Source organism: Nelumbo lutea, chromosome 5 (assembly GCF_056320005.1).
Source record: "Nelumbo lutea isolate HS-2025 chromosome 5, American lotus-T2T, whole genome shotgun sequence".
Lineage (NCBI taxonomy): Eukaryota > Viridiplantae > Streptophyta > Magnoliopsida > Proteales > Nelumbonaceae > Nelumbo > Nelumbo lutea.
In genome coordinates this window covers 53,434,454-53,461,017 of record NC_142688.1, presented here as the reverse complement: position 1 = coordinate 53,461,017, position 26,564 = coordinate 53,434,454, and the positions used below count along the sequence as shown (strand labels likewise).

The 26,564-nt window shown below is 40.1% G+C and overlaps 1 protein-coding gene across 5 annotated transcripts in view; it reads left to right on the top strand.

Annotated features, from left to right (window-relative positions):
• The window catches only part of LOC148852445 (RNA helicase family protein), a 162,873-nt gene extending 136,571 nt beyond the window's left edge, over window positions 1-26,302 (top strand). For 2 of the 5 annotated variants that reach the window (XR_016099759.1, XR_016099757.1), the window contains 5 exons: window positions 756-848; window positions 1,936-2,058; window positions 12,086-12,178; window positions 25,725-25,826; window positions 25,917-26,254. Coding sequence is in view for 2 of the 5 variants with exons in the window: in XM_088947301.1 (XP_088803427.1) it covers window positions 756-848; window positions 1,936-2,058; window positions 12,086-12,160 (291 nt within the window). In the remaining 3 variants the exon portion in view is untranslated. Of the gene's footprint in view, window positions 1-755; window positions 849-1,935; window positions 2,059-11,857; window positions 11,957-12,085; window positions 12,179-25,724 lie in introns of all 5 variants that reach the window. The other 3 variants (XM_088947301.1, XM_088947303.1, XR_016099758.1) reach the window with 2 other exon arrangements.
• Window positions 26,303-26,564: the final 262 nt, after the last annotated feature.

The following is a 26,564-nucleotide window of genomic DNA, read 5'->3' as shown; positions in this document are numbered from 1 at the left end:
GCACAATGGTTAATGCTTCATCCTAGGACTACATGGGGTAAGTTCAAGTGAAGTGTGAAAAATCATCAACAAATAGAATGGAGTATATGTAGTGTCCCATAGCAAGTAAATGATATGGAACCCACACATCAGTGTACACAATATGAAAGGTGAAATTGATCTTTTATTACTCAATGAATAAGAATGCCTACAATGCTTAGCAAGTTCACATTGATTCACAATGAAGACTAGACAAAGGTATCCCTTTAAACAATTTTGAAAACAAATGAGTCGAAGAAAAAAAAAAATAGATAGATGACTAAAATGTAAATGATATAACATGACCCGATTAATAGAATGATGAAATAAACTCCAAAGGCACTCCATGAGGTGGTACAAGACTCTTGTTACGTGTATCCAACAAGTATATTCCATTAACCTCGTGGCCACTGCCAATTGTTAAATGGGTTTTTAAGCATTGCATTGCTTTGCATCTAAATTTATTTGTTTACATCTCTGAGTTACTTTGGACACTTAAATGGTAGCAGCATTCTTTTAATTTGTTCTGGTAGATCCTTGGTATAATTTCTATGATCAGAAGTATGATTTACAAGATATGTAATTACTTATCCTTTCTGTATGCTACACCAAGGGTTTTTATTTGGAAACATGAGAATAAGTGTTCTCTATATGGGAGAACTACATTTAAAATAGTTCTGATTTAAATGCATAAAATGCAAATTTTCCAAATGAGTAATGATCTATAATATTCTCAGGTCGAAACTAACAAAGTCTTTCTTCGAGATACAAGCATCATATCTCCATACGCTATTTTGCTCTTTGGTGGTTCTATTAACATCCAGCATCAGGTATACCCTTATTTCTCCACCATGCACTAGTGTCTATATCTTCTACAGTTGCCAATTACTTGTTTCAAAATAAGTTGCCTTGGAAAATTTTAATCAAGTTGTACGTCACATCAATTTTTTCTATCTGTACACAGACATAGAAGACTACAATTTGAGTTTTAAAATAACTTGGAATTTCATTAATAATACTTGTGTATAACAATGAACGAAAACAACAAAAGTAGAAGAGATTAGGTAGAAGAGAGAAAGAAAGATAAATTAGGTAAAGCATGAGCCTCCTTTCCATTACTCATACATAGTGTTTATTAAAAGAGAAATGACCAGAATGCTCATGATCATGCACCTGTTAATTACACAACTTCTCAACTCTGTACCTCAAGCTGAGTAAAGATATTAATGGTGTTGGATAGTGTATGCCCTCGAAATCCAATAATTGCTGTAAATCTCTTTTGTTATGAAAAAAAAAGATTTCTTTGTATAATGACGTGTCATGTGTGATTATTTCTATGAATGGCCTGATTTACATCTCAGAGTTATGATCAGTCACTGGTTTCAGCCACTTAGAGACATGACATAATCAGCATGTGGACTAAAATATTCTCAACCATTGGCTAGACCTAAGGTGGTTTAGCTTGAGAAGGTTGACATGCATACACTACCCTGTGAGAAGGGACTTTGCTCTATCTGATAAATCTATAACACTACTGACAAAATTAATACTATTTTGGTTGTTAATAAACAAAAATAACAAATATATCAATATTTACCAAAAAAGAATATTTTGAAAATATCCTTCCTATCCTTTGGGTTGGCATTTGTATATGACTTGCTTGCATTCATTATATCTAGTCCACCTTGGTTGATGGCTCCCTTTTACTCCTGAGACTTGACCATCCAACTCATTTACCTGATCCAACTGTCTAATCTATATACATCATTTTCATGTATTACAATCATGTTTACCTTGTCCACATACTATTTTCATGTCTTTGTAACCCATATGATAAAACCTTGTTAAAATCTTAGAATTTCTTTGTTTCTGATGCACCTATAGATGAATAATGTCTCCTGATGGTTTGTTTTGTAGACTGGAATGGTTGTTATTGATGGTTGGTTGAAACTGAAAGCACCAGCCCAAACTGCTGTGCTTTTCAAGGAACTCCGGTTAACACTTCATGCTGTTCTAAAGGAGCTGATTAAAAAGCCAGAGGTGCCTTTACCTTTTTGTTCTATTTGCTTCAGTTGTCCCCTAAAAAATCATTATGAAATAATTGCTCAAACCATCTGTACAGAAGTTTGGAAATTAGTCAATTTATCACATAGAAATTGATAAATCGAAATCATCAATTTCCATCAGATTATCTTGATTGTTTTATTTATTCCATGTCTAACTATGATCTAAGAGAATATTATTAGAGCAATAAGAAATATAAACCCTTCTACATGGAAGAGACAAGTGAAGAAGGTAAAGATATAGAAACAAAGCTGATTTGCTATATGGAGTTACAGCTAGAAGTAAAGATACTTAGCAGACCACTGCTCCACCCAAAGACTTGGACTCCTCATACAAGTTCAACCCTCTCTTTCCCCAACCATTGCAAGTGGATGGAAAGGTTATTCAAAAATCTTGGTATTCATCTGAACAAGTTGTCCATCCTAGATATCAATGACCTAGCATATTTGGTGTCTCAACTGCCAAGGGCCATAAGGATGTTGGCATATTGCTAGAAATCCAGTCAGTTAAAAACGGTCACCATCTACTATCAAAACAGATCTCCTGATGAGAATTCCAGTTTCAGTCCATGTAAAACTAACAATATGTTGGGTTGGTCAATAGCTCAGTGGCCAATTAAGCATCCTGGTCTCCCTCTTCAAGGTAACCCTAAGGTCTTAACTTTTTGGAATATGGTAGTGGACAAATTCCCTGAGAGTCTTGCTACATGTAAGAAAAACTATATTTCCTTAGGAGGGAGGATTAGTTTAATTAAATCTGCACTAACCAACTTACCCATTTACTACCTTTCAGCCTTTAGAATCCCAATTGAAGTAGCAAAGAGGATAGAAAAAACTCATGAGAGATTTTCTATGGAGCCAGGAGACCAAGAAGAACTTGATAAATTGGGAAACTGTCTCCTGAAAGAAATTAGGAAGTTTAGGTTTGGCAAGGATTATGCTCAACAACTTTTCTCCTCTAGGAAAATTGTCTATGGCCTTTATCTATTGATTTGGATAAAGTTTGGCACTTAGTCATCAAAAGTATTCATGGTGTCAACTCCAGTGGTTGAGATGTAGGGTCATATGCAAGAGCAATTTTGTCTTCTCTTGGAAATCTATTGTTGCTTTGGCTGCATTTGGTAAGAGTGCAAATGCACATATGTATTGTTCATGAAAATGAAAGCTTGATTTGGTTTTGCATTGTTAAATTTTATATTCTTATGAAACAAATTTAGTTGTGATGGGTACAAACACAAATTTCTAGACTGGAATCTACTTTTTTTACATTGATCAACTTCGAGTGCAAAAGTTTGCTTCCATTTTTGGAAGCGAAATTTGCTCCCATCTTGAATGCAAAAAATGTCAGAGAAAACAATTTCACTTTCATTTAGAGGAAAAAATAACAGCAAAAATAAAGAAAAGACAATAGATTGAGTGTAAGAAGAGAATAAGAGAGGTTAGAGAAATAGGAAGAAGATATGAGAATGAAGAGGTTTTGGAGAAGAGAACATTTTAATCTCTCTCTCTCTCCATCCCCTCAATTGTGTATTTCACTTTGGTGTTATTATGAGTGCTGTTAGAAGTGTTAGAATTAGTTGACAGGGGCATTATTGTCTTTTTCTTGTTATTTTTTTCTCTCTTATGTCTGTTGTAACTTATCTAAGCATATTTTTGTCATTTCAGCTTTAGTAAAATGTTAATACAACCTGGGTCGACAGTAAGGAGAAGTGTGGGAGATTTTCTCCTTGCTAGTCTTCCCTCTTTTCTTCTCTTTCTTCTTTCTATCCTTTTCTTCACCTTTTCTTTTCTTTATTGAAGTTGGAACAAGTACAATGATTGGAAATGGGACAGCTACATAAGAAATAAGCAAAATAATAAACTAGGCCCACAAGGCCCACTAACAAGAACTAATAAGAAATAAATAGGAAATAAAGTGTGGTGCAAGTCTATGGCAGCCCATGGTCAAGCTGAGCATAGATGTCAATCATGCCCAACATGTTTACATACTGCTGTAGTCGGTGTTTCAGGACTTCCTTGGTGAGAATATCAACCAATTGCTCTTTACAGGCAGCAAATGGCAACCCTTTTTTTATCGTGTTGAATAGGGTTTTGAGCTATGCTAATATAACATCATTGGTTTATAATGAATAATGCCCAACTTACTCAGGAGAGACCTAAGCCACAACAATTTAGATACACCATGTTCCATGGCTCTATACTCTACCTTAGCTGAGGACCTTGCCACCACAAATTGTTTCTTACACCTCCAGGCTTCATGTTGTAAACGCAAAGGCTTTTGGGGTAAAAACAGAAGACTTCCCAAGATCCAGTGTTTTAAAAGCGCTAGGCACAAAGGGGAAAAAAAAAGTGCAAGGAACAATTTGTGCCAGAGGCACAAGGCGCAAGACAAGGCATGCGCCTTTTTGAAGCAAGATGGCAAAAATACAAAAAATGTCAGAAAATTCAAAACAAAATACCAAAAAATTTAAAAACAAATATTAAACATAATATTATTAAAAATATAAAATTAAAATACATAAACAGAACATGTAAAGCGTATTCAAATAAAAATTTAAAAATAAATTCAAACATATAAAACATTTTCAAGCATGTAAAACCCACAATCTCTTATTTTCCCGAGTTGCGTTATTTCAAATAGCTAATTGAATTTAAACATCTTGCCATCCTGATTCTTCAATCTGCCTTTGCACCAAACAAGTCCATGTTAGGGTCCTAAATTCTTAATCCTCACATTTAAGTAGATATTTTATTAGATTGAATGAATGAACAACATTAGAAAAAAGCGCAAAAATATAGAATGGCAATAATGCCCATACACAAACATTCTGAAGTCTCAACAACTTAACAATTGATATGGCATTAAACAAAATGGACTGGTGAAACAGGATTCATGTAGCTGACCCCATATAGTTGGGATAAGGCTTGGATGATGATGATGGTTCATAGATCGTATTCACAGTTCTGTTCTTTTTGAGGTTTACACCTTCAAAATTCCTCAAGAGATATAACTCATATTTGTATTTGACCTTCTAAAATAAATGCTTGGCTACAAAGAAATGCCTCTCACCCTTGACAAAATCAAATGAGCCCATAGAGAAGCTTTGCACAGATTGCTCAATGTCCTTAATAATGCTATAAACAACTCATGAAACTTCAGGTGATTTATTGTCCTGTGTTAGAATGCTCGAGTCAGGGGTATTTTGGTCATTCTAGTTTATCTTCTTGAAAGAGAAAGGTCTATTGTATCTGAGTTTAAGTTATGTGTCCCATCTTCTATGAGGGACAAAATAGTCTTTCTTGCAACTCTAAGTTTTTTGAATAAATTCAAGTGGGTCGGCTAGGAGAGGTGTGATTTTACATTCTCTCTTCTAGTCTGGCCAAAGACTCTTCTTCTCTCCTTGTTCTTCTTCGTTCTCTTTTCTTTCTTCTTTCTTCTTCTCTACTTTGACCTAGAATCTACTAGGGTTTACTCACATGGTATCAGAGCGATAAGGTCTCGCATTCTCTCTTCTTGCTGTTGTCCTCTTCCTGGGTTCGCTGCCAGCTTCACAGTAGTTTTCATCCTTCAACTGACCTGATTCGAGATCCGATAAAGGGCTGAAAAAGGAGTTGTCGTTTTGAGGGCCTGGAGGTGAGAATGCCTCTGGCCGGTGCTGTGGTAGTCATTGAAGTGGTACACTAGACCCTCTATTCAGTGTACGAAGAGGGTTGAACGTAGACAGGTATGAATACTGCTGTCGTGTGCTCAAATAATGGACTGTGAATGCTATTTTGTGCTTCAAAAGTTAGTTGTTGTGGAGCTTAGTGAGACCGATACGCATATCAGTCATGTTTTTTTTTTCTTGCTCATATGTGTGCTGAAAGAAGGGTTGTAGACTGCTGAAGTCCACGACAGCAGTGGCGTGGTGGTGGTTGTGTCGTGGTGGCTGACATATCTATGATTCTAAATGCTTAAAAGTGAACTCCTAAACCTTGCGTGTAATCAGTTCTGCAGTATGAAGAACAAGTGTTCGATGAAATGACTGAGTGATTTCAGCCTTGGCGTGTTGATAGTAAATGGTCCTGCAGTGTGCAGTCAAGGTGTTTGATGTGTTGACTGAATGATTTCAGCCTTAGTGTGTAGTGTGTAATGTGCAGTTGAAGAAGTTGGAGTTGGTGGTATCATAAGTGAGATAAGTCTTGTGAAGTGTGTGAGGTTGTGGTGTATATTTGAAGGTGAAATAATTAAGATGGCTTCATTTGCAGATGGGAATGACAACAAAACAGGCATCATGCCTTCTCCAGATTATCTAAGTGTTCAAATGACATCCATCAAGTTGAATGGTGAGAATTATGTACCATGGGCAAAATCCGTGGAGGTGTTCTTGAAGGCCAAGAGGAAAGTGAAACATGTGAGAGAGGAGAAACCTCCCTCTGATTCCCCTGGGTTCAGTGATTGGGAACAAGAAGATGCATAGATAATGACATGGCTTTGGAACAACATGGAACCAAAGATTAGTGTGAACTTCATGTTCCTAGATACAGCCAAAGAAATCTGGGGTCATGCTAAGAAGCTATACTCTGGACAACACAACACAACACAACTAGGGTATATCAGTTGTACCAAGAGTACTTCAATTTGAAGCAAGGGAGTCAAAGCTTAGAAGAGTACTATGCAAGTTTGTGGAACATCCGCAATGAGCTCAATGTGTATCACCCTCTAACATCAGATGTCCAAATCCAACAACAGCAACGTGAACAACTTGATGTGACTAGGTTTCTTGTGGGCTTGAAGGCTGAGTATGAGCCTATCAAAGCACAGATATTGGGGGGATCCGCTCTCCCCTCGCTTGAAGAAGTTTTTGCCCGCCTTAAGAGGACATCCATTGAGCCGGTAGAACATTCTTCCTTCTCTGATAGATCTGGTTTGGTAGTGACTAAAGGGAGTGGTCGTGGAAGTAGAAGTGGTGGTGGCAGCAGTGGACCTCCAAGTAACCATGGTGGACACATGTTTAACCGGGCTAGTGGCCGGACTGGAGGTCGAGAGTCAGGGGGAGGCCGTGGAAAAGGAAGGAGTAATGCTCAGAGAAAGTGTACACATTGTGGCTTAGAGGGGCACACAATTAATTTCTGTTATGATTTGCGTGGTCCACCCAACACTTGGGCTCACCATGCTACGTCTAAGAGTAGTAGCACAATTACTGAAAGCCAGCAAATTGACCCAACCCCCTCCACATCTGCTTGTGCTTCTAGGCAGGAAATGGTGAGTGTACCACGTGCAGTATATGAGCAGTTCCTTCAAACATCTCAGCAGAACACCACTACACTTACCCATTCAGGTATGGCTTGCTTAGCTTCCAAAGCCTCACCCTGGATCATTGACTCTGGAGCCTCGGACCATATGTCTGGGACTCTTGATGTATTTTCTTCCCTTTCTTGCTCCTCCACATCTCAAACAGTTATACTTGCTAATAGTTCTACATCTCCTATCTGTGGTGTTGGTGATGTTGATCTCTCCTTGTCTTTAGCATCTGTTTTATATGTCCCTAAGTTCCCTTTTAACATTATGTCTATTAGCAGATTAACCAAGTCCCTTAATTGTTCTGTAACCTTCTGTCCTTCTTCTTGTGTGTTTCAGGATCTCAAGACGGGGAGGAAGATTGGTGGAGGGCATGAAGCAGGTGGTTTGTATTACCTTGATGGTGGTGGCCCCCCAGTGGCTTTTCAGTCGTCTCTTACTCCTCTCCAATGGCACTGTAGATTTGGTCATCCCTCTCTCAAGGCTTTGAAGCTGCTGGTTCCTTCCTTGAGTCATCTTTCATCATTAGATTGTGAATCATGTCAGTTGGGAAAACATCATCGAATCTCACTTAGTCCAAGAATTGATAGTCGTGTCTGAAGTCCTTTTGCTTTAGTTCATTCTGATGTATGGGGTCCAGTTAAAGTGGTGTCATACAACGGGTATAAGTATTTTGTAATCTTTGTTGATGAATTTTCAAGGATGACATGGATCTATCTTATGAAAGATCGTAGTGAATTGTTCCCTATTTTTCAAAAATTTCATGCTGAAATATGCACTCAATTTGGTGTTCATATGAAAATACTTCGCTCCGATAATGCCAAAAAATACAACTCCTCACCATTTCAGCAATACCTAGAACATCATGGGATAATTCATCAAACTTCTTGTGCCTACACCCCGCAACAAAACGGTGTAGCTGAACGGAAAAATAGACATCTTCTTGAAACTGCTCGGTCCTTGATGATCAATGTGAATTTCCCAAAGCATTTTTGGAGTGATGCTGTTCTTACATCCTATTTTCTGATAAATCGGATGCCCATGTCAATCCTTGGAAGTCAATCCCCTTTCTCCGTGTTGTTTCCCACTTTGTCTCCATTTCCTCTCACCCCAAGAGTCTTTAGCTATGTTTGTTTTGTTCATCACTTGGAGCCTGGAGTAGACAAGCTAGATGCTCGAGCTACGAAGTGTATCTTTCTTGGCTACTCGAGGACTCAGAAAAGGGTATAAGTGTTATAAGCCAAAATCTCATAAATCGTTTGTGTGCTCTGATGTCACCTTTGAATCAATTCCATTTTTCTCAGATGTTGGGGTCTCTTCTTCTCCCTCTATGGTTCCCCTTCCTGTACCGGTTGTGGACACTCTTCCCGTAGCTCCCATTCCTACTGCAGATGCACATCATATGCCTGTTACTACTGAGAGGCCGCCAATTACTCAAGTGTTTACCCGCAGAAGTGCTTCGGCCCCTCCTCCACTTCAGCACCTGTCGACAAATCCTGCTACTGCTCCTTCTCCCTCAGATCTTGATCTCCCTATTGCTCCGCGGAAAGGTAAACGTACTTGTACTTCTCATCCCAATTCAGACTATGTTTCCACTGCTCACCTTTCTGCTTCTCATTGCAAGTTTATATCATTACTCTCATCTGTTCCCATTCCCAAGACTGTATAGGAAGCCCTTACCTCCCCATGGTGGCGGCAAGCCGTGGAAGAAGAACTCTCTGCTCTACAGCATAATCACAGGTGGGAACTCACCACTCTTCCTCCTGGTAAGCACACTGTTGGGTGTAAATGGGTCTATATAGTGAAGTATCTTCCTGATGGCAGTGTGGAACGATTGAAGGCAAGGTTAGTGGCCAAGGGCTATTCTCAGTTATATGGTGTGGACTATATGGAGACATTCTCTCCTGTGGCTAAAATTGGTTCAGTTCTGGTGTTGATTTCATTAGCTGCTATGTATGATTGGCCTCTCGTACAACTTGACATCAAAAATGTCTTCCTACATAGTGATCTTGTTGAGGAGGTGTATATGGAGCAACCACCAGGGTTTGTTGCTCAGGGGGAGGCTGGTAAGGTGTGTAGGCTCAAAAAGGCAATCTATGGATTGAAACAATCTTCACGTGCATGGTTTGGCAGGTTCAATGAAGTGGTGAAGGCCTTTGGGATGAAATAGTGTCAGGTTGATCATTCTATGTTCAGCTATAACTCAAAGGATGGGAAAATCTTGCTAGTCGTGTATGTGGATGATATTGTCATAACTGGAAGTGACAGCAATGAAATTGACAGGCTGAAGAAATTCTTACAAGACCACTTCAATACGAAAGATTTGGGGAAGCTGGAGTATTTCCTAGGAATAGAGGTTGCAAGGTCAAAACAGGGGATCAACCTATGTCAGAGAAAATATGTTCTTGATCTACTTGAAGAAACAGGGTTGTTAGGTGCTAAACCAGCAAAGACTCCTATGGAACTCAATGCCAAGTTGAGTGTGGATGCAGGTGAAGAGTTTGATGATCCTGGAAGATACAGAAGGTTGGTGGGAAAGTTGAACTACCTGACCATTACCCGACCAGATATATCATTTGCTGTGAGTGTGGTGAGTCAGTTTATGCAACATCCCCGGGTTCTTCACTGGGAAGCTGTTTTGAGAATTGTTAGGTACCTAAAGGGTGCTCCAGGTCGTGGTTTGTTGTACCAAAATGGAGGAACTCTTGAGATAGTAGGTACACAGATGCTGACTGGGCTGGCTCTATATCAGACAGGAGATCAACCACAAGTATTGTACCTTCCTGGGTGGCAATCTTGTAACTTGGAAGAGAAAGAAGCAAATAGCGGTGGCAAGAAGTAGTGCAGAAGCAGAGTACAGGGCTATGGCCCATACCACATTTGAACTAGTATGGCTGAAGAACTTACTACAGGAGATGGGATTCTCAATTGACAAACCCATGAAACTATATTGTGATAACCAAGCTGCTGTTCACATCTCATCCAATCCCGTCTTCCATGAAAGAACTAAACATATTGAGGTGGATTGTCACTTTGTGAGAGAGAAAGTGATAAGTGGGGTAATAACTACATCTCATGTGAGATCAGGAAATCAGTGGGCAGATCTCTTCACAAAGGGATTGTCTTGAGGAAGAATAGATTACATTTGTAACAAGCTGGGACTATATGATATATACTCTCCAGCTTGAGGGGGAGTGTTAGAATGCTCGAGTCAGGGGTATTTTGGTCATTCTAGTTTATCTTCTTGAAAGAGAATGGTCTATTGTATCTGAATTTAAGTTATGTGTCCCATCTTCTATGAGGGACAAAATAGTCTTTCTTGTAACTCTAAGTTTTTTGAATAAATTCAAGTGGGCCGGCTAGGAGAGTTGTGATTTTACATTCTCTCTTCTAGTCTGGTCAAAGACTCTTCTTCTCTCCTTCTTCTTCTTCTTTCTCTTTTCTTTCTTCTTTCTTCTTCTCTACTTTGACCTAGAATCTACTAGGGTTTACTCACACTCTGCATCATAAAGATTGACAAAACCCTATTGTATTTAGGAAGCACAATGCATTAAATGAATTCCTATCAAATCCATTCTAAATTTGGATAGCCAAACGAGTCAGCATCAAGTCATCAACCATGTTGAAGAATAAGAGCCATGTACCCACTTGAGAAGAAACCTTAAATATTAAAAGACATCATAGTCTATGCACCATTGCCAATCTATTCACCCTCCCAGAAGTGCACCTTGATGTCATTTTCTATGTTAATGCCTAAATTAGGAACAGCCCCTCTAGCAATTTTATAACAGTCTAACACTTGAAGTAAATCAACCATACCCACAATCATTTGAGGCTTTTCACTGTGCATGGTTAATTGAAAATTATTTGAACTTCTAAATTTTCAACTTTGAATCATAGCTTTGCTTATCTTGAAAAATACTTCCTCATAAAACTACATGTTTAGTATAAAAAAGTCAACAAAAGTTTACCAAAAACAGCCCATTCATATATAAACTGGTACTTGAATGGATCCATAGTTTTGAAGGCACCAAGGCGAGGCTAGGTGGCAGGGGAGCACCTTGTCACCTAGTTGCCTAGGTGCCTGCCTAGGGGATGGATTTTTTTTTAAGTAAAAAACACGTATCCTAGGGTAGTTCCCTAGGTTCCATAACCATATTTCCTTAATAAATTATCTATAATTTTCATAAGAAAAGTATAACCTTCATGTTAAAATATAGAAATCCAACATGTTCATAAGAAAAAGAAGAAAGAAAAGAAAATTCAAAAAATATGGGGGCTGAACCCCTATTTTGTTATATGAAATGAAGAAGAAAGAGAAAATACAGCATTTACTAATGTTTGTGTTGATTACACCCAAACCTAACAAATAAGAAAATAATAAAAAGAAATTAGTATATAAACACGCAATAAATATTTTAGTTTAATCATGTTTATTACTTTATTTTATAATTATAATCTTAAGAATATAAAAGTATTTAAACACAATGTACAGAACTGCTTGGCGATTAGGCGAGGCAAGCCTTGAAGGGCACCTTGTCGCCTCGGCATCACCTTGATAACTATGAATGGATCTGGCATAAGCATTCTTATGGTATAAGTTTCTTCCATTCAGTTTGCCTTCAAATGATAATATCCAAATGTTAATGAGTTTTGGTTTATCTTTTTTATTTTATTTTGGCTATATTTAATACTGATGATTCTTTATATCTTTCCTTTGCAGACAAAAGTTGTTAATAATGAAGTTATTGAATCAATAATTCATTTGCTGTTAGAAGAGAACAAACCCCCAACATAAATTTCTCTAAATGACAAGGTATGTATTCATTTCAATGATTTTAAGCAACTCCAAATTTTCCCATGATCACATAATATAAGAATGAGCCTGTGAAGCTTATGAAATCTGTAAAGTATTCTTTGACATCATCTTTGATGCCCTGGTAGTCTGGCCCCTGGCTCAAACTTTTGTTTCATAATTATGGAAATTATATGGTGATATGGATTGTATAATCTGGCCTGCTACCTAATTTTATGGATCAGTATGGTGGTTTCTTAATGAAATATATTCTGATAATCATAAAAAAAAAAAAACGACTACGGAAATTAGTATGATTTCCAGCTCATATTATTTTCTCCTATTTTGGTTTTTATTGTATATGTTTTTCTTATCTATGGAAAAGTATATCTAATGGATATTTAAAGACCATCTTTTTGGAGTTATTAGGCAGGCATAACTCTCAATATCAACATATTCTTTTGTCCTCATGTTGAATATTCAACCATTTTTCCCCTGTGCTTTCTCAACTTTCAAGTGTCCATGTGTCAAATGTCCAACCATTTCTTTCTCTACCCATAATGAAGAGCTTGGCTGAGTTCACCATTCCCTCTAGTTATGTTCATCACACTTCACGTCTGTAATCTGTATGCTGAGAAGAATTGGACTTTCAATGCTTGTTCATAAGGGTGTCAATGGACCAGTTTTGGATTGGACCCCGTCCAGTCCAAAATCAATTTGGTCAGATTGGACGGACCAACAAGACATATTGGATTGGACCTGGTCCGTTCGTAACAAATTTATATTGGATTGGGTTGGATTAAACCAGTATCTGGTCCATTGATATAAAATAAGAATATGTGTCAATGGACCAAGTTTGGGTTGAAACCAATCTAAATCAAAATGAATTTGGTCCAGACATTGAATTGGACCAGTCCAAATTGGTCCAAAACATTCATTGGATTGGATTGGAACTGGTCCATTTATAATGGACTCACATTGGACCGGATCGGATTGGACCAAATCCAGTCCAATTGACACCCCTACTTGTTCTAATGTCTCCTGGCCTATGGTCTCTAGATGTAACTTCACTAGCATGTGATGAGATCTTTGGGACTTAATACCTGCTGGTCGATCACACAACGCCTGTAAGTTGCTTCCAGAATTTGAACAGCCTAATCTTCTTACCATTACTGTTTAGGCTAGCTCCCAATCTGTCCTTTCAGCTAAACTAATACCAGATCTTCTAGTAATCAAATGACTACTTCTGGTAGTCTGAAACCTGGCAGGACATATTAGGGGCCTTCCATGTCTTCTCCTTTTTTCTTATACCTAGGAAAACCCTAGAACTGATTCACATGTCTACTATCTGATCTGGGAGCTCAGATTGATCAGAAAAAGGGAAAATCCCAATCAGTTTAGGAGAGACAAGAAGAGAAAGATGAAGCAGTGAATGAACTGACTGACAACATGCACAGCATAAGCAATATCTGATCGGGTGAGAGATAGATATATCAGCTTCCCTACCAATTTTTGGTATCTCTCTTTATCACAGTAGTCCTCCCCTACTGATTCTTGTAGATCATGGATCTGTTCTATTGGGGTATCTGCTGGTCTACACCCTATCATGCCCATCTCTTCTAGGAGATCAAGTACATACTTCCGCTGAAATATATAGATCCCCTCTCTTGATCTAGCAACTTCAATCCCAAGAAAGTATCTCAAATGGCCCAAGTCTTTGATCTCAAATTCAGAGGCTAAAAAATCATTTAGTCTTTTGATCTCTTCCAAGTCATTCCCAGTTATCACCATATCATCCTATCATCCACAAACAATGAGTGTTGTAAGTTTACTATCCTGTCTCCTTATGAACAAGGTATGGTCTGCACCACTCTGAGTGTACCCCACTTTCTTCATGGCCCCACAAAGCCTCTCAAACCATGCACAAGGAGACTGCTTTAGGCCATATAATGCTTTCCTCAGTTTACACACCTTTCTATCAAAGTTGTAGCCTGAGGGAGGGTCCATAAATGCCTCTTCATGAAGATCGCCATTTACGAAGGCATTCTTCACATTTAGCTGATGGAGTTCCCATGAAAAATTTGCTGCTAATGACTGTAAAACCCGATTTGTGTTGAGCTTCGCTACTGGAGCAAAGGTTTCTTTGTAGTCAATCCCTTCTTTTTGAGTAAACCCCTTTGCCACAAGTCGGGCCTTGTACCTTTCAATGGACCCGTCCTCCTTATGCTTTACAGTGAACACCCACTTGCACCCGATAGTGCTCTTCCCTTATGGCAGATCCACTAATTGCCAAGTCGTTGCTTTCATTAAAACTTTCATCTCTTCATTCATAGCTTCTTTCCACCTTGGGTTAGACACAGCCTTTGAGTACCTAGAAGGAACATGTACAGAAGAAAGAGCAGACACAAAGGAGTGATAGGATGGAGATAAATGTGAGTAAGAAACAAAATCAGCAATGGGGTGCCGAGTAGTACAAGAATGGATAGGCTTACGAAGAGCAATAGGAAGATCCAAATCAGAAGTATGTGTGTTGGGATTACCTTGGATTGCGGAGACAGATTGATCCGAGTCCAACTGGTTGTTGTCATGAGTTTGAAGGCCCTTTTTCCTTCTATTTTAGGACCCCTCCTTACTCCACAAAACAATGCTCCACTCAGTTCACACCCACACACCTGGGTTTAACAGCCAGGTTGAGCACAAACAGTACCAAATTCCGAACAAAACAGAGGTAATATTCGGCAGATTTTAGACCTGTATAGTTCTAACAGTCCCAACCTACCAGAATTCCAAAATGTCTAACAGCCACTAATCAGCAAGAGAAATCCTTCTTACTTATAGTCAAATCAAACTATTGAGAAGACAGGTCATCCTTGACCTACAGTTGTCTTAACACATGAACAGGATCACACGATCCAAAAAAAAAAAACAGGGGTTACACAGATTTGACAGCATTCAGCCGCCCAGACTCATAGGGTTTCCACTCAACACATGACCAAGGAGGCTAAAGAAGAGAAAAACAGGGTGAACTGTACCACTTGTAGCTATTTTTTCAGTCTCGAATCAGACTATTCGATATGTTATCTCAGTAAGGTTGTTCAATCTACTCTCTTTAATCAGTATTCCCGCTCTGATACCATCTTGACAGTATGGCCAGCCAGAAATAAGAGGAAGGGAAGAGAAGAGAAGAGGAGAAGAAGAGAAGAGAAGAGAAGAGAGGAGAGAAGAAAGAAGGGTTTTGCAATGTAACAGTACTGGTGGTGCCAGCCTTTATTTTAATATATATAGGGGGGTAGAAATAACAAGGGAAAAAACCCTTGTGCCCCTGAGTACAATAACAGACATAACAAAAAGAAAAAACGAAATAAAAAACACTTTAATTAGCCAAACAGGCCCTGACATCAGCAAATAAATTATTTTAACATTATTTTAACATAGGTGATTCTTATATCTTTCTGTTGCCTACTAGAGCCCTCAGGAACATTTGCAGTATCAGGAGAGGTAGCAGGCACATTTGGAGCCTCACTAGGTTCACCAGGGATGCCACAACTAGGAGGAGTAGAAGGAGATGATGGAAGGCCCAAGGCAGATAGAGGAACAAAATAGAAGGGAGAATAAGAATCCTCTTCCATCCCACTAGTCTCCCCCTAAAGAGGATTCTGGGAAGACTGAAAGTAGGGTTGAGACTCAAAAAAAACCACATTTCTGGTGACATACTTTCTCTTGGTGACAAGATCATAACACTTGTAACCCTTTTATGTAGGAGAGTACCCCAAAAAGATTCCTTTCGTAGTTTTAGGATCCAGTTTGGTCTTCTTTGGATCCTTTGCATCTATAAAACATACACAACCAAAGACCCTAGGAGGAAGAGGAAAGTCTAGAAGGGTAGGACACAGAACAGAGAAAGGGGTTTTTATACCCAACACCTTAGATGGCATCCGATTTATCAGATATGATGCGGTAAGTACCAGTAGTGCTGGAATGGTAAGGCTCGAGCTGTCTCCAATAGATGTCTATTCTTGCGCTCAGCAACCCTATTCTATTGAGGGGTATTAGCACAAGATAATTGATGTAGCATGCCAGCATCTTCCATGAACAAGTTCAAGGATTTTTCAAAATATTCAGCAGCATTATCTGACTGGAATTGCTTAATCTTCTTGTCAAGTTGTGTTTCAATCATTTTGCAAAATGCCATGGTTATCCGTGGCACTTCATCTCGTCCTTTTAACAGGTAGATCCATGTGCATCGAGAGTAGTGGTCAATAAAACTGATAAGGTAACAAAAGCCATCAATAGAAACAATAGGTGAAGGGCCCCAAACATCAGAATGAACCAAATCAAAAGGAGCTTGAATTTCATTATTGGAAACTGGATAAACAGTTTTACACTGTTTTGATAGCTGACATACTTCGCAGACAAAACTCTGACTTGAAATGCCCTTAAACAATTCGGGAAACAACACTTGCAATGAAGAAAAAGGTAAATGACCTAGCTTAGCATGCCATATATGCAACCTAGCTATGGACTCCACACTCTGCGGATCACTAGCAGCAGATGCTTGTAAAGCTGAACCGATGTCTGCATCAAAATAGTAGAGGCCTCCATACTCATGACCGCTTCTAATTGATCTCCTCATCAATCTGTCCTGAAAGACACAATGAGTAGGAAAAAAGGTTATGCTACAGTTCAAATTTTTGGTAAGTTTTGAAACAGACAAAAGGTTTGAGGTAAGACTAAGAACATGCAAAACTGATTTAAGAGAGAGGTCCTTGCTTAGGTCAACCACCCCTTTGCCAGAGATGGTGGAGAAAGACCCGTCAGCAACTCTCATCTTATCCTGACCAAACAACAAGTGATAAGAAGAGAATAAGGAGGACATGTGTGTCATGTGGCCAGTTGCACCGGAATCAATAACCCAAGACGTAGAGTCAATAGGACTAGTTGCACTAAAGGCAAAGAATATACCTGATCTGGCAAGAGAGGAGGAAGCAAAAGAGTTACTCCTTAGACGGGTTAAAGCCCGGCTAAGGACCTCTACCTCATCAGTAGTGGAGCCCAAGGTACCGGCTCCAGAGGAATTAGCAACCTGCCCCATGGAAGAAGAAGCCATTGTTGGTATACTCTGTGAGCTATCACCATTGTTACTGGTGACAAGGTTCCCACTTGCCACTTGACCCTTCTGTCCCTTCTTGTCTTTTCTCAATGCAGCTGGCTTCAGGTGAGGATACAGGACCCAACACTTTTCTTTTACATGTCTTTCACCTCCACAATGAGTGCACTTAAGATGCCTTTTGTCTGGATATTTGTTCCCCTTTTGATTTGTAGAAATCAGGGCTGAATGTTCTATAGATTGTTCAACTGGTTGTTTTTGAGTGTCAACTTGCATCTCCTTTCTCCTGACCTCTTCATTCCTTACCAGATAATAAACATGATGTAACTTGGGCATTTCATCTCTTCCAAGAATTTGTAACCTTATGCCCTCATACACTGGGTCCAGGCCAGCCAAGAACTTAAAGGCTCTGCTCTCTTCAATCTGCTTATCATGTCTCTCCTTGTCCCTGGCATTCTCCCAATCCAGAATCAAGTGGTGATCAAGCTCTTCCCGCAGTCCTTCCAGAGTTGCAAAATATGTTGCAACTATCATATCCCCTTGCCTTAAAGCAGCAATGTCTTGGTTCAACCTGTAAGTTCTAGCATTGTTTTTCTTTTGTCAATAGGTTTTTGACACTTTTTCCCAAATCTTAGCTGCTGTGGGAAAGTGTTGAACAGTCCTGGCAACTCGAGGAGTCGTAGAAGCAAGTAGCCCGGACATAACTGTGGCATTCTCCTTGCGCCACACTGCATACTCCACATTGCCAACTCCGGGTTCCTTCTTCTTTTCATCTAAATAGCCTGTGAGTTCACAGGAAGTAATAAAAAGCATTGCAGAAACGGACCACTCCCTGAAGTTGTATTCATCCAACAACACACTTGTAATCTGCAAGCTGTGCAGATTCGGGTTCTCCAGATTTGAAGACCTCCCACCAGGTCTGTTATCCCTAGAAGAGACCTCTCCGGATATTGAAGACATCTCGGATGCAGACTTTTTGTAGATAACACTATTTTAGACCAGCCGAAGTGGTCACAGTCCTGAAGTGGACTAGTTACAGCACCAAGAAGAAATCTGTGAGCAAGTAACCAACCTGACACTGAGAGCTCTCCATCACTGCACTATGCAGACTTCACTTGGGCTTCGACTTCTGCAACTGTAGAGAGTGCTCACCCCTACGACCAATACTAGGACTGCTGAAAACAGTCCTCAACCTAGGTCTGTCCTATACAGACCTCTCTTAGCAGCCGAATGGCTACTAACTACTAGAAGCAGTCTAGTAGGAAATCAACTTCTGGGTCTTACCTCCCTTGTGCCCTACAACCAAGAAACCCTAGGTTCGAACTCTGTTCTGTTCTACAGCAACCCTAGGGTTTTTTCTGCAGCAACCAAGAAGAAAAAAAAGAGAGAAAGCAAGCAAGAGAGAAGAGTTGGCGTCGGCTGTGTTAGTGGTGTTAGTGATGGGGTATTTTGGTCTTTGCACTTGTTGAGAATGTTGATGTGTACTGTTATGTTAGTTCGAGTGCCTCTTACTTAAATAAGGGCACTTAAGTCTTTTCCAACAAGTTAATAATATAATAACAGGTCTGGCCGAATCTAGGGATGACTTTTTCTCTAATTCGAACCAGACCTTCTCTCTTATCTCTCTTCTTTTTTCCTCTCCTACTTCTACTTCTTGCTGTTCACTTTACTTTACAGTCAACGAACAAGACAGAATTCTAGGGCAGGTCGAACTTCGACATGGTATCAGAGCCACATTGAACAAATCAGACTTGCTAGAATTCTGTCTTCTGCGCATTCGAACTAGGGTTTCTCTTGGGTTTGTTAGCTGTGAGTTGGAGACTGGGAAAAGGGCTGAAAAGGAGTGATCGCCCTCTTCCCTTGGAGGTCCCTATGCCTCCGATTGTGTCATTGGTGATTGGTTGTTGTGGTTTCTAAGCCCTAATTAGGGCTGGTACGTGTGGTGCAGTGGTGTCTCAGTCCTTCGTGTGGTTGGCCTTCAGGCGATGAGGTAAAGTTTTTTTTTTTATGCATATTTTTTGCTATGGAATACATGAGAGGTGTAGTACAGTTCGTATGATGGGTTTTCAGATTGCAGTATGCTAGGGTTTATGCTAGGGTTTATTCTGGTTTGTGTGTGATTCGAAGGGCAATAGTGTCTACTTAATGGTGAAACTTCCGGTAGCTGTGGATTAGGGTTCGTGTTGTTACAAGTGTGGTTTTCAGCATTTAATATTGCTGAAATTAGTGTGCAGACTTCGGTGAGTAGGGTTTGTGGTGTTGCAGTTTTCAGCATTTAATGTTGCTGAAATCAGGGTGCAGATTTCGGTGAGTAGGGTTTGTGGTGTTGCAGTTCTCAGCATTTATTACTATTGAAATCAGTGTGCAGATTTCGGTGAAGTGTTTGTGTGTAGTGTGTAGTGTGTAGTGCTCAGAATTCAGTGATAAGGGAGTTCGGCAATGGCAGATAATAGTGATAGTAAACCTAGTGTCATGATATCTACTGACTACCTGAATGTCCAAATGACCTCCATTAAACTAAATGGTGAGAACTATGTCCCTTGGGCCAAGTCTGTAGAGGTTTTTCTGAAGGCGAAGAAGAAAGTGAAGCACATAAGAGAGGAGAAACCCCCCGCTAATTCTCAGGAGTATGAAGACTGGGAACAAGAAGATGCACAAAACATCACATGGTTGTGGAACAGTATGGAACCCAGAATCAGTGTGAGCTTCATGTTTCTTGACACAGCCAAAGAGGTGTGGGATCATGCTAAGAAACTGTATTCAGGTCAGGATAATACCACTAGGGTATATCAACTGTATCAGGAATACTTCAATCTGCAACAGGGAAATCAGAGCCTTGAGGAGTACTATGCCAGTGTGAGAAATATCCGTAATGAGTTAAACGTCTATCATCCTCTCACTTCTGATGTCAAAGTTCAACATCAACAACGAAAGCAGCTTGATGTGACACGGTTTCTGGTGGGGCTGAAGTCTGAGTATGAACCAGTACGAGCCCAGATACTAGGGGGATCTGCTCTTCCATCTTTAGAGGAGGTGTTTGCTCGTCTTCGGAGGACTTCCATTGGATCTATGGATTCTAATGTCTCAGATAAATCAGCATTTGCAGTATCGAGAGGTCGAGGTGGCAGAAGTGGGGCTCGAGGAGCCCAGCCTGGCAGGAGTGGTAGTGGTGGACCTATACATATCCATGGTGGTGGTCGTACTGGAGGCAAAGATTCAGGGGGAGCTCGTGGTAGAGGACGTGGCTCGGGTCCACGGAAGTGTACTCATTGTGGTTTGGATGGACATACTATTAACTACTGCTATGACTTACATGGTCCTCCCTCGACATGGGCCAACCATGCCATGACTAGTGACACCAGTTTCAGCTCTAGACAGGAGAACCGGTCAGATGGTCCAGGCAAGGAGATGGTGAGTGTTCCTCGGGATGAGTATGAAAGGTTTGTTCAATCCAAGTCGTAGCAGAACACAGCTACCTTTGCACACTCAAGTATGGCTTGTTTGGCATCCACACCCAACCCCCAGATTATTGACTCTGGAGCCTCCGATCACATGACGGGAACTCCAGGTGTGTTTTCATCTCTCACCCATTGCTCAACATCACAATCTGTTACCCTTGCTAATGGCTCCACATCATCTATCTGTGGTGTTGGTAATGTTGACCTAGACCCCGTATCCCTATCCTTCGTTTTATTTGTACCTAAGCTTCCATTTAATCTTATGTCTGTTAGTAAGCTGACCAAGTCCCTTAAGTGCTCCATCACATTTTACCCCTCTATGTGTGCTTTTCAGGATCTCAAGACGGGGATGAAGATTGGTGGAGGGCATGAAGCCGATGGACTATATTATTTTGATGGTGGTGGAAGAACGTCAACGGCCCTTCAGTCATCCATTTCTCCTCTCCAGTGGTATTGTAGATTTGGTCATCCTTCGTTGAAAGTGTTGCAGTCCTTAGTCCCTTCATTGAGTCAACTTTTTGTTTTAGATTGTGAGTCATGTCAATTTGGGAAACACCATCGTGTTCCCTTTCGTTCTAGGGTCGATAACCGTGTGTCGAGTCTTTTTTCTTTAATTTATTCAGATGTTTGGGGTCCTTATAAAGTGATGTCATATAATGGATACAGATATTTTGTTATTTTTGTTGATGATTGTTCAAGAATGACGTGACTCTATTAAATGAAAGAAAGAAATGAATTATTTGCCATCTTCTAGAAATTTTACGCTGAGATCCGCAATCAATTTGGTATTCACATCAAAATTTTCCGTTCTGATAATGGTCGTGAATACTTGTCTTCGTCTACAAAATGGGGTTGTTGAGAGAAATAACCGACATCTTGTAGAAACGGCACGCTCCCTCATGCACCACATGAATGTTCCCAAAACTTTTTGGAGCGATGCAATGCTCACCTCTTGTTTCTTAATTAATCGGATGCCCACGTCTATTCTTGATGGTCGTTCTCCTTTTAGTGTCTTATTCTCCAACATGTCTCTGTTTCCGCTTCCTCGGGAATTTGGATGTGTCCGCTTCGTTCATAATCTGGGTCCCGGGACTGACAAGTTAGATGCACGTTTCCTGAAGTGTATCTTCCTTGGCTATTCCCAAACTCAGAAAGGGTACAAGTGTTATCATCCCAGTTCTTGTCGTTCCTTGGTATGTGCTGATATTACATTCTTCGAATCTACTCCGTTCTTCGTGGGGTCCGGTGATGCTGCTTCCTCCACATCACCACCTCCTCTTCCTCTTCCTGTGGCTGATCCACCTCCTCTGGTCCCAGTCATGCCTACGTCCTTGCCTCCGGTGCCACCGTCTGTTGACCGTCCACCCATCTGTCACGTGTATACACATCACCTATGTGTATCGGCTGCAGTTCCTCCGGCTTCATCACCATCGACACATCCAGCTCCAGCTCCGACACCAGCTTCCAACCTAGATCTTCCTATTTCCTTCTAGAAAGGTAAACTTATTTGCACCCTTCACCCTATTTCCAATTTTGTTTCACTTACTCACCTCTCCGCCTCCCATCGCCAGTTCATCTCTTTGTTATCCTCCGTGATTGTTCCTAAGGATGTCCAAGAAGCCCTTACCTCTCCAGAGTGGTGCCATGCTATGGAAGAAGAGCTCTCTGCTCTGCATTATAATCACACTTGGGACCTCACCGCTCTTCCTCCTGTGAAGCAGGCTGTCGGTTGTAAGTGGGTGTATAGTGTTAAGTACTTGCCAGATGGTTGTGTTGAGCGCCTGAAGGCGCGGCTGGTTGCCAAAGGGTACTCCCAAACCTATGGCATTGACTACACAGAGACATTCTCCCCGATTGCTAAGATAGGGTCAGTTCGTTCGTCATCTCCCTTGCAGCTATGTATGATTGGCCTCTACATCAGCTAGATATCAAAAATGCCTTTTTGCATGGTGATTTGCTCGAGGAGGTCTACATGGAGCAACCACCAGGGTTTGTTGCTCAGGGGGAGGATGGTAAGGTATGCAGACTTAAGAAGGCTATATATGGACTTAAACTGTCACCTCGAGCATGGTTTGGTAGGTTCAATGAGGTGGTCAAGAAGTTTGGTATGAAACAGTGCCAAGTTTATCATTTTGTCTTCAGTCTTGACTCTTTGGGAGGCAAAATAATATTGGTGGTGTATGTGGATGATATCGTTGTGACTGGGAATGATAAAATGGGCATTGACAGATTGAAGGCATTCCTACAGGAACACTTTCGGACAAAGGACCTTGGCAAGTTGAAATACTTTTTGGCATAGAGGTAGCAAGATCTAAGCATGGCATTAATTTGTGTCAGAGGAAATATGTGCTAGATTTACTGGAAGAAACAGGTTGTTGGGTACTAAACCGACTGAGAAACCTATGGAAACAAATACGAGGCTGAGCAGTGATATAAGTGAAGTATTTGAAGACCCTGGCAGATACCGACGACTTTTAGGCAAACTAAACTATCTAACCATTACTCGGCCAGATATTTCATTTGCAGTTAGTGTGGTGAGTCAGTTCATGCAGAAACCTTTGGTCCCACATTGGAATGCAGTGCTAAGGATTTTGAGGTATTTGAAAGGAGCTCCTGGTCGTGGTTTGTTGTACAGGAGTGGTGGAAAACTAATAGTAGAAGGGTACACTGATGCTGATTAGGCAGGTTCTATGTCTGATAGATGATCTACCACAGGCTATTGCACATTTCTGGGGGGTAACCTAGTAACATGAAAAAGTAAGAAGCAAACAGTTCCCGTACTAACATATGCAGAAGAAGAATATAGGGCCATGGCACATACTGCTTGTGAATTAGTGTGGCTAAGGAACCTTCTACAGGAGATAGGATATGACATCAGTACTCTAATGAAGCTCTATTGTGACAATCAGGCAGCAGTTCATATCTCTTCCAATCCAGTGTTTCATGAAAGAACCAAGCACATCAAAGTTGACTGTCATTTTGTGAGAGAGAAGGTGCTGAATGGAGTGATAGAAACTACATATGTTAGTACGGGAAACCAGTGGGAAAACTTGTTTACAAAAGGTTTGAGTCGGGGGAGAGTGGACTACATATGTAACAAGATGGGATTATATGATATATACTCACCAGCTTGAGGGGGAGTGTTAGTGGTGTTAGTGATGGGGTATTTTGGTCTTTGCACTTGTTGAGAATGTTGATGTGTACTGTTATGTTAATTCGAGTGCCTCTTACTTAAATAAGGGCACTTAAGTCTTTTCCAATAAGTTAATAATATAATAACAGGTCTGGCCGAATCTAGGGATGACTTTTTCTCTAATTCGAACCAAACCATCTCTCTTCTCTCTCTTCTTTCCTCTCCTACTTCTACTTCTTGCTGTTCACTTTACTTTATAGTCAACGAACAAGACAGAATTCTAGGGCAAGTCGAACTTCAACAGGCTGTAACCAGAAGATCGCTCAAAGCCCTGATACCATGTTTGCTGAAAGATTGTAGCAGAAGTAGTAGAAGAGAGGTGAAGGAAAACAAGTGCTGAGAATGTCGAACTGAGTAACCCAGTCGACAGTACTATTATTTATAGTAGATTACAATACAGTGTTACATGAAATGTCTGGAATGCCCCTGATTAGTGATGGGACACCCAGACTGCTTAAAACACTAAACAGACTTAGGCCCAATAACAAAGGCCCAGTACCTAACAACTTAAAACCCAATACAAACTAACATGTACACTTATCAGCCGAACCAACAATACATAAAAACAGTCAACTTAACATCAGTATTGCTTAAAATCCTGTTCTCCACAAGTGGACCAAACACATTGAGATTGACAAGCACTTCATTTGTGAAAAAGTGGAAAGGGGTGAAATTTGTATACCTTTTGTTGATTAAAGGAAAAAGTGGTTGATGTACCAAGTTGGGTATGCACGATATCTACAACCAACTTTAGGGGGGAGCGTTGTAAGGGGTGTTTTTATGAGTGTTTCAGGTGTAGGGGTTTCTTGTTATTTTTCTTTCTTCCAAGGACCACTCTGTAATTATATTTCTTATTAATATATTAGGGTAGTGGGATCTGCCACTAACCTACTCATTTTTTCTCCCACATTTATGTTCGTTCTCATCTTCTTCTCCTCCTCTCTCGCTTCTTTCTCTTCTCTCCTAGAATATGCTGTGACTGATTACAGAACATATTCTAAGAAAAGACACCATGCAAAGATCTACTAGTTGTAAGTTGAATCCTCTACTTGTAAGCAGGGTGGCCGTAGCTTGTTGCTTACTATTCAGCCCTCATTTGGTTTGAAAGGAGTTAGATCTCTACCAGACATTGAGTGGAAAAATGATGATGATGCAAAAGCATATAAGAAATTAGTTTCACATTTGTGTGTTTTGCATTCTTGTGGTGTACGACATTCTAGACATAAATAAGAAACCTGTTGAGATCTTATTTGAGAAGTCAAAGTGGACAATTAAGAATTAGGAGTCAAACAAGGTGCAAGGACAAAAGAAGTACAATGCAACCAATGTAGTAGCCAGTGATTCTCTGCCTATTACTACTACTAGGAACACCCAGGAGCATCATTCTAACTCAGACCCTAAAGAAGATCTCGTCAACCTATTCTGTGATCACCTTGAAACTTATGGTAGGACCTTTCATCAGATGGATGGTGTAGCCAATACTCCACTTCATTTGCATTTACATCAGGTAATGGTTCATTTACTTTCCATGTGTCTACCCTAGCCTCTGGCTCCCTGGATTATTGACATGGGGGCTTTCAACCACATGACCGGTAAGTTCAATTTGTTTTATTCTTATAACCTCCTATCCGGGAGGGATAAGGTGAGATTTTCATATAGATCTTTCTCTTCCATTACTGGTCAAGGAGCAATTTCCTTTCCCCATGGCCCTTTATCTCACCAAAGCTTCCTCTTAACTTGCTATCTATAAGTAGTATTGCTCAGTCTTTGAATTGTAGTGTAACCTTCTTCCCTTCTTGTGATTTTCAGGGCCTAACCTTCGGGAAGATGATTGGTAGAGCTGTGGTAGATGGACAAACCCTCTATGTGGAGAGAAGAGACAAACCTTCTTGCAATTCTACAGTGGAAAAGGTGCATACCACTCTTTTCAAGCTTTGATAGTTTATTGTCATCAACAAGCCTCCATCTCTTAATGGCTAGATCTACTATTACCTCCAGCAGATCAACAAGGAAAAAAATCAACTCCTTTAGCACAGGCACTCACAGAACAAAGTAGGCAGGCACAAACTGGTTTTATAGTGGCGAGTAACAAGTTTGAACAAAAAGTTGTATCATCAGTTGATCACTTCAACCAATCCCTTGTCTGTCAAACTCAAGATAAAGAACAAAATAAAGATCCGTATTGGGAATTTTACCTATAGAGTTTGTAAGGAGGAAAAACAATTGGCCTCTAATGGCCTTATAATTAGTAATGGCATATTTTTTTCTGTTGTATGATAATTTATGTATTGACCTTGATGCTTTTACCACCATAAGTTCAAGGTTAAAAGTTTGGGATATGCCAGAGAATTGGATAGACAATTCAATCCACTTATTTAGGTGTGCAACTTTAATGGACTTGGGTTTGGGGTTTTGTTAAATTTGAATGCACCCATCCCAAAATCCTGAGCCTGATAAAGTGTAAATCCTTCAAATCGAGTACTGAACTTGCACCCCTAAGTCTTATTGGGATGTGCATTGGATACATTAGATAAATTCAAGTAAATCTGAATATACATTAATAAAATTAATGACTAGTTTATGTGAAGTGTGAACTTTTGGGAGAGACTAATATGGATTAAATTAAGAAAATGTATTAATTTCACAGAT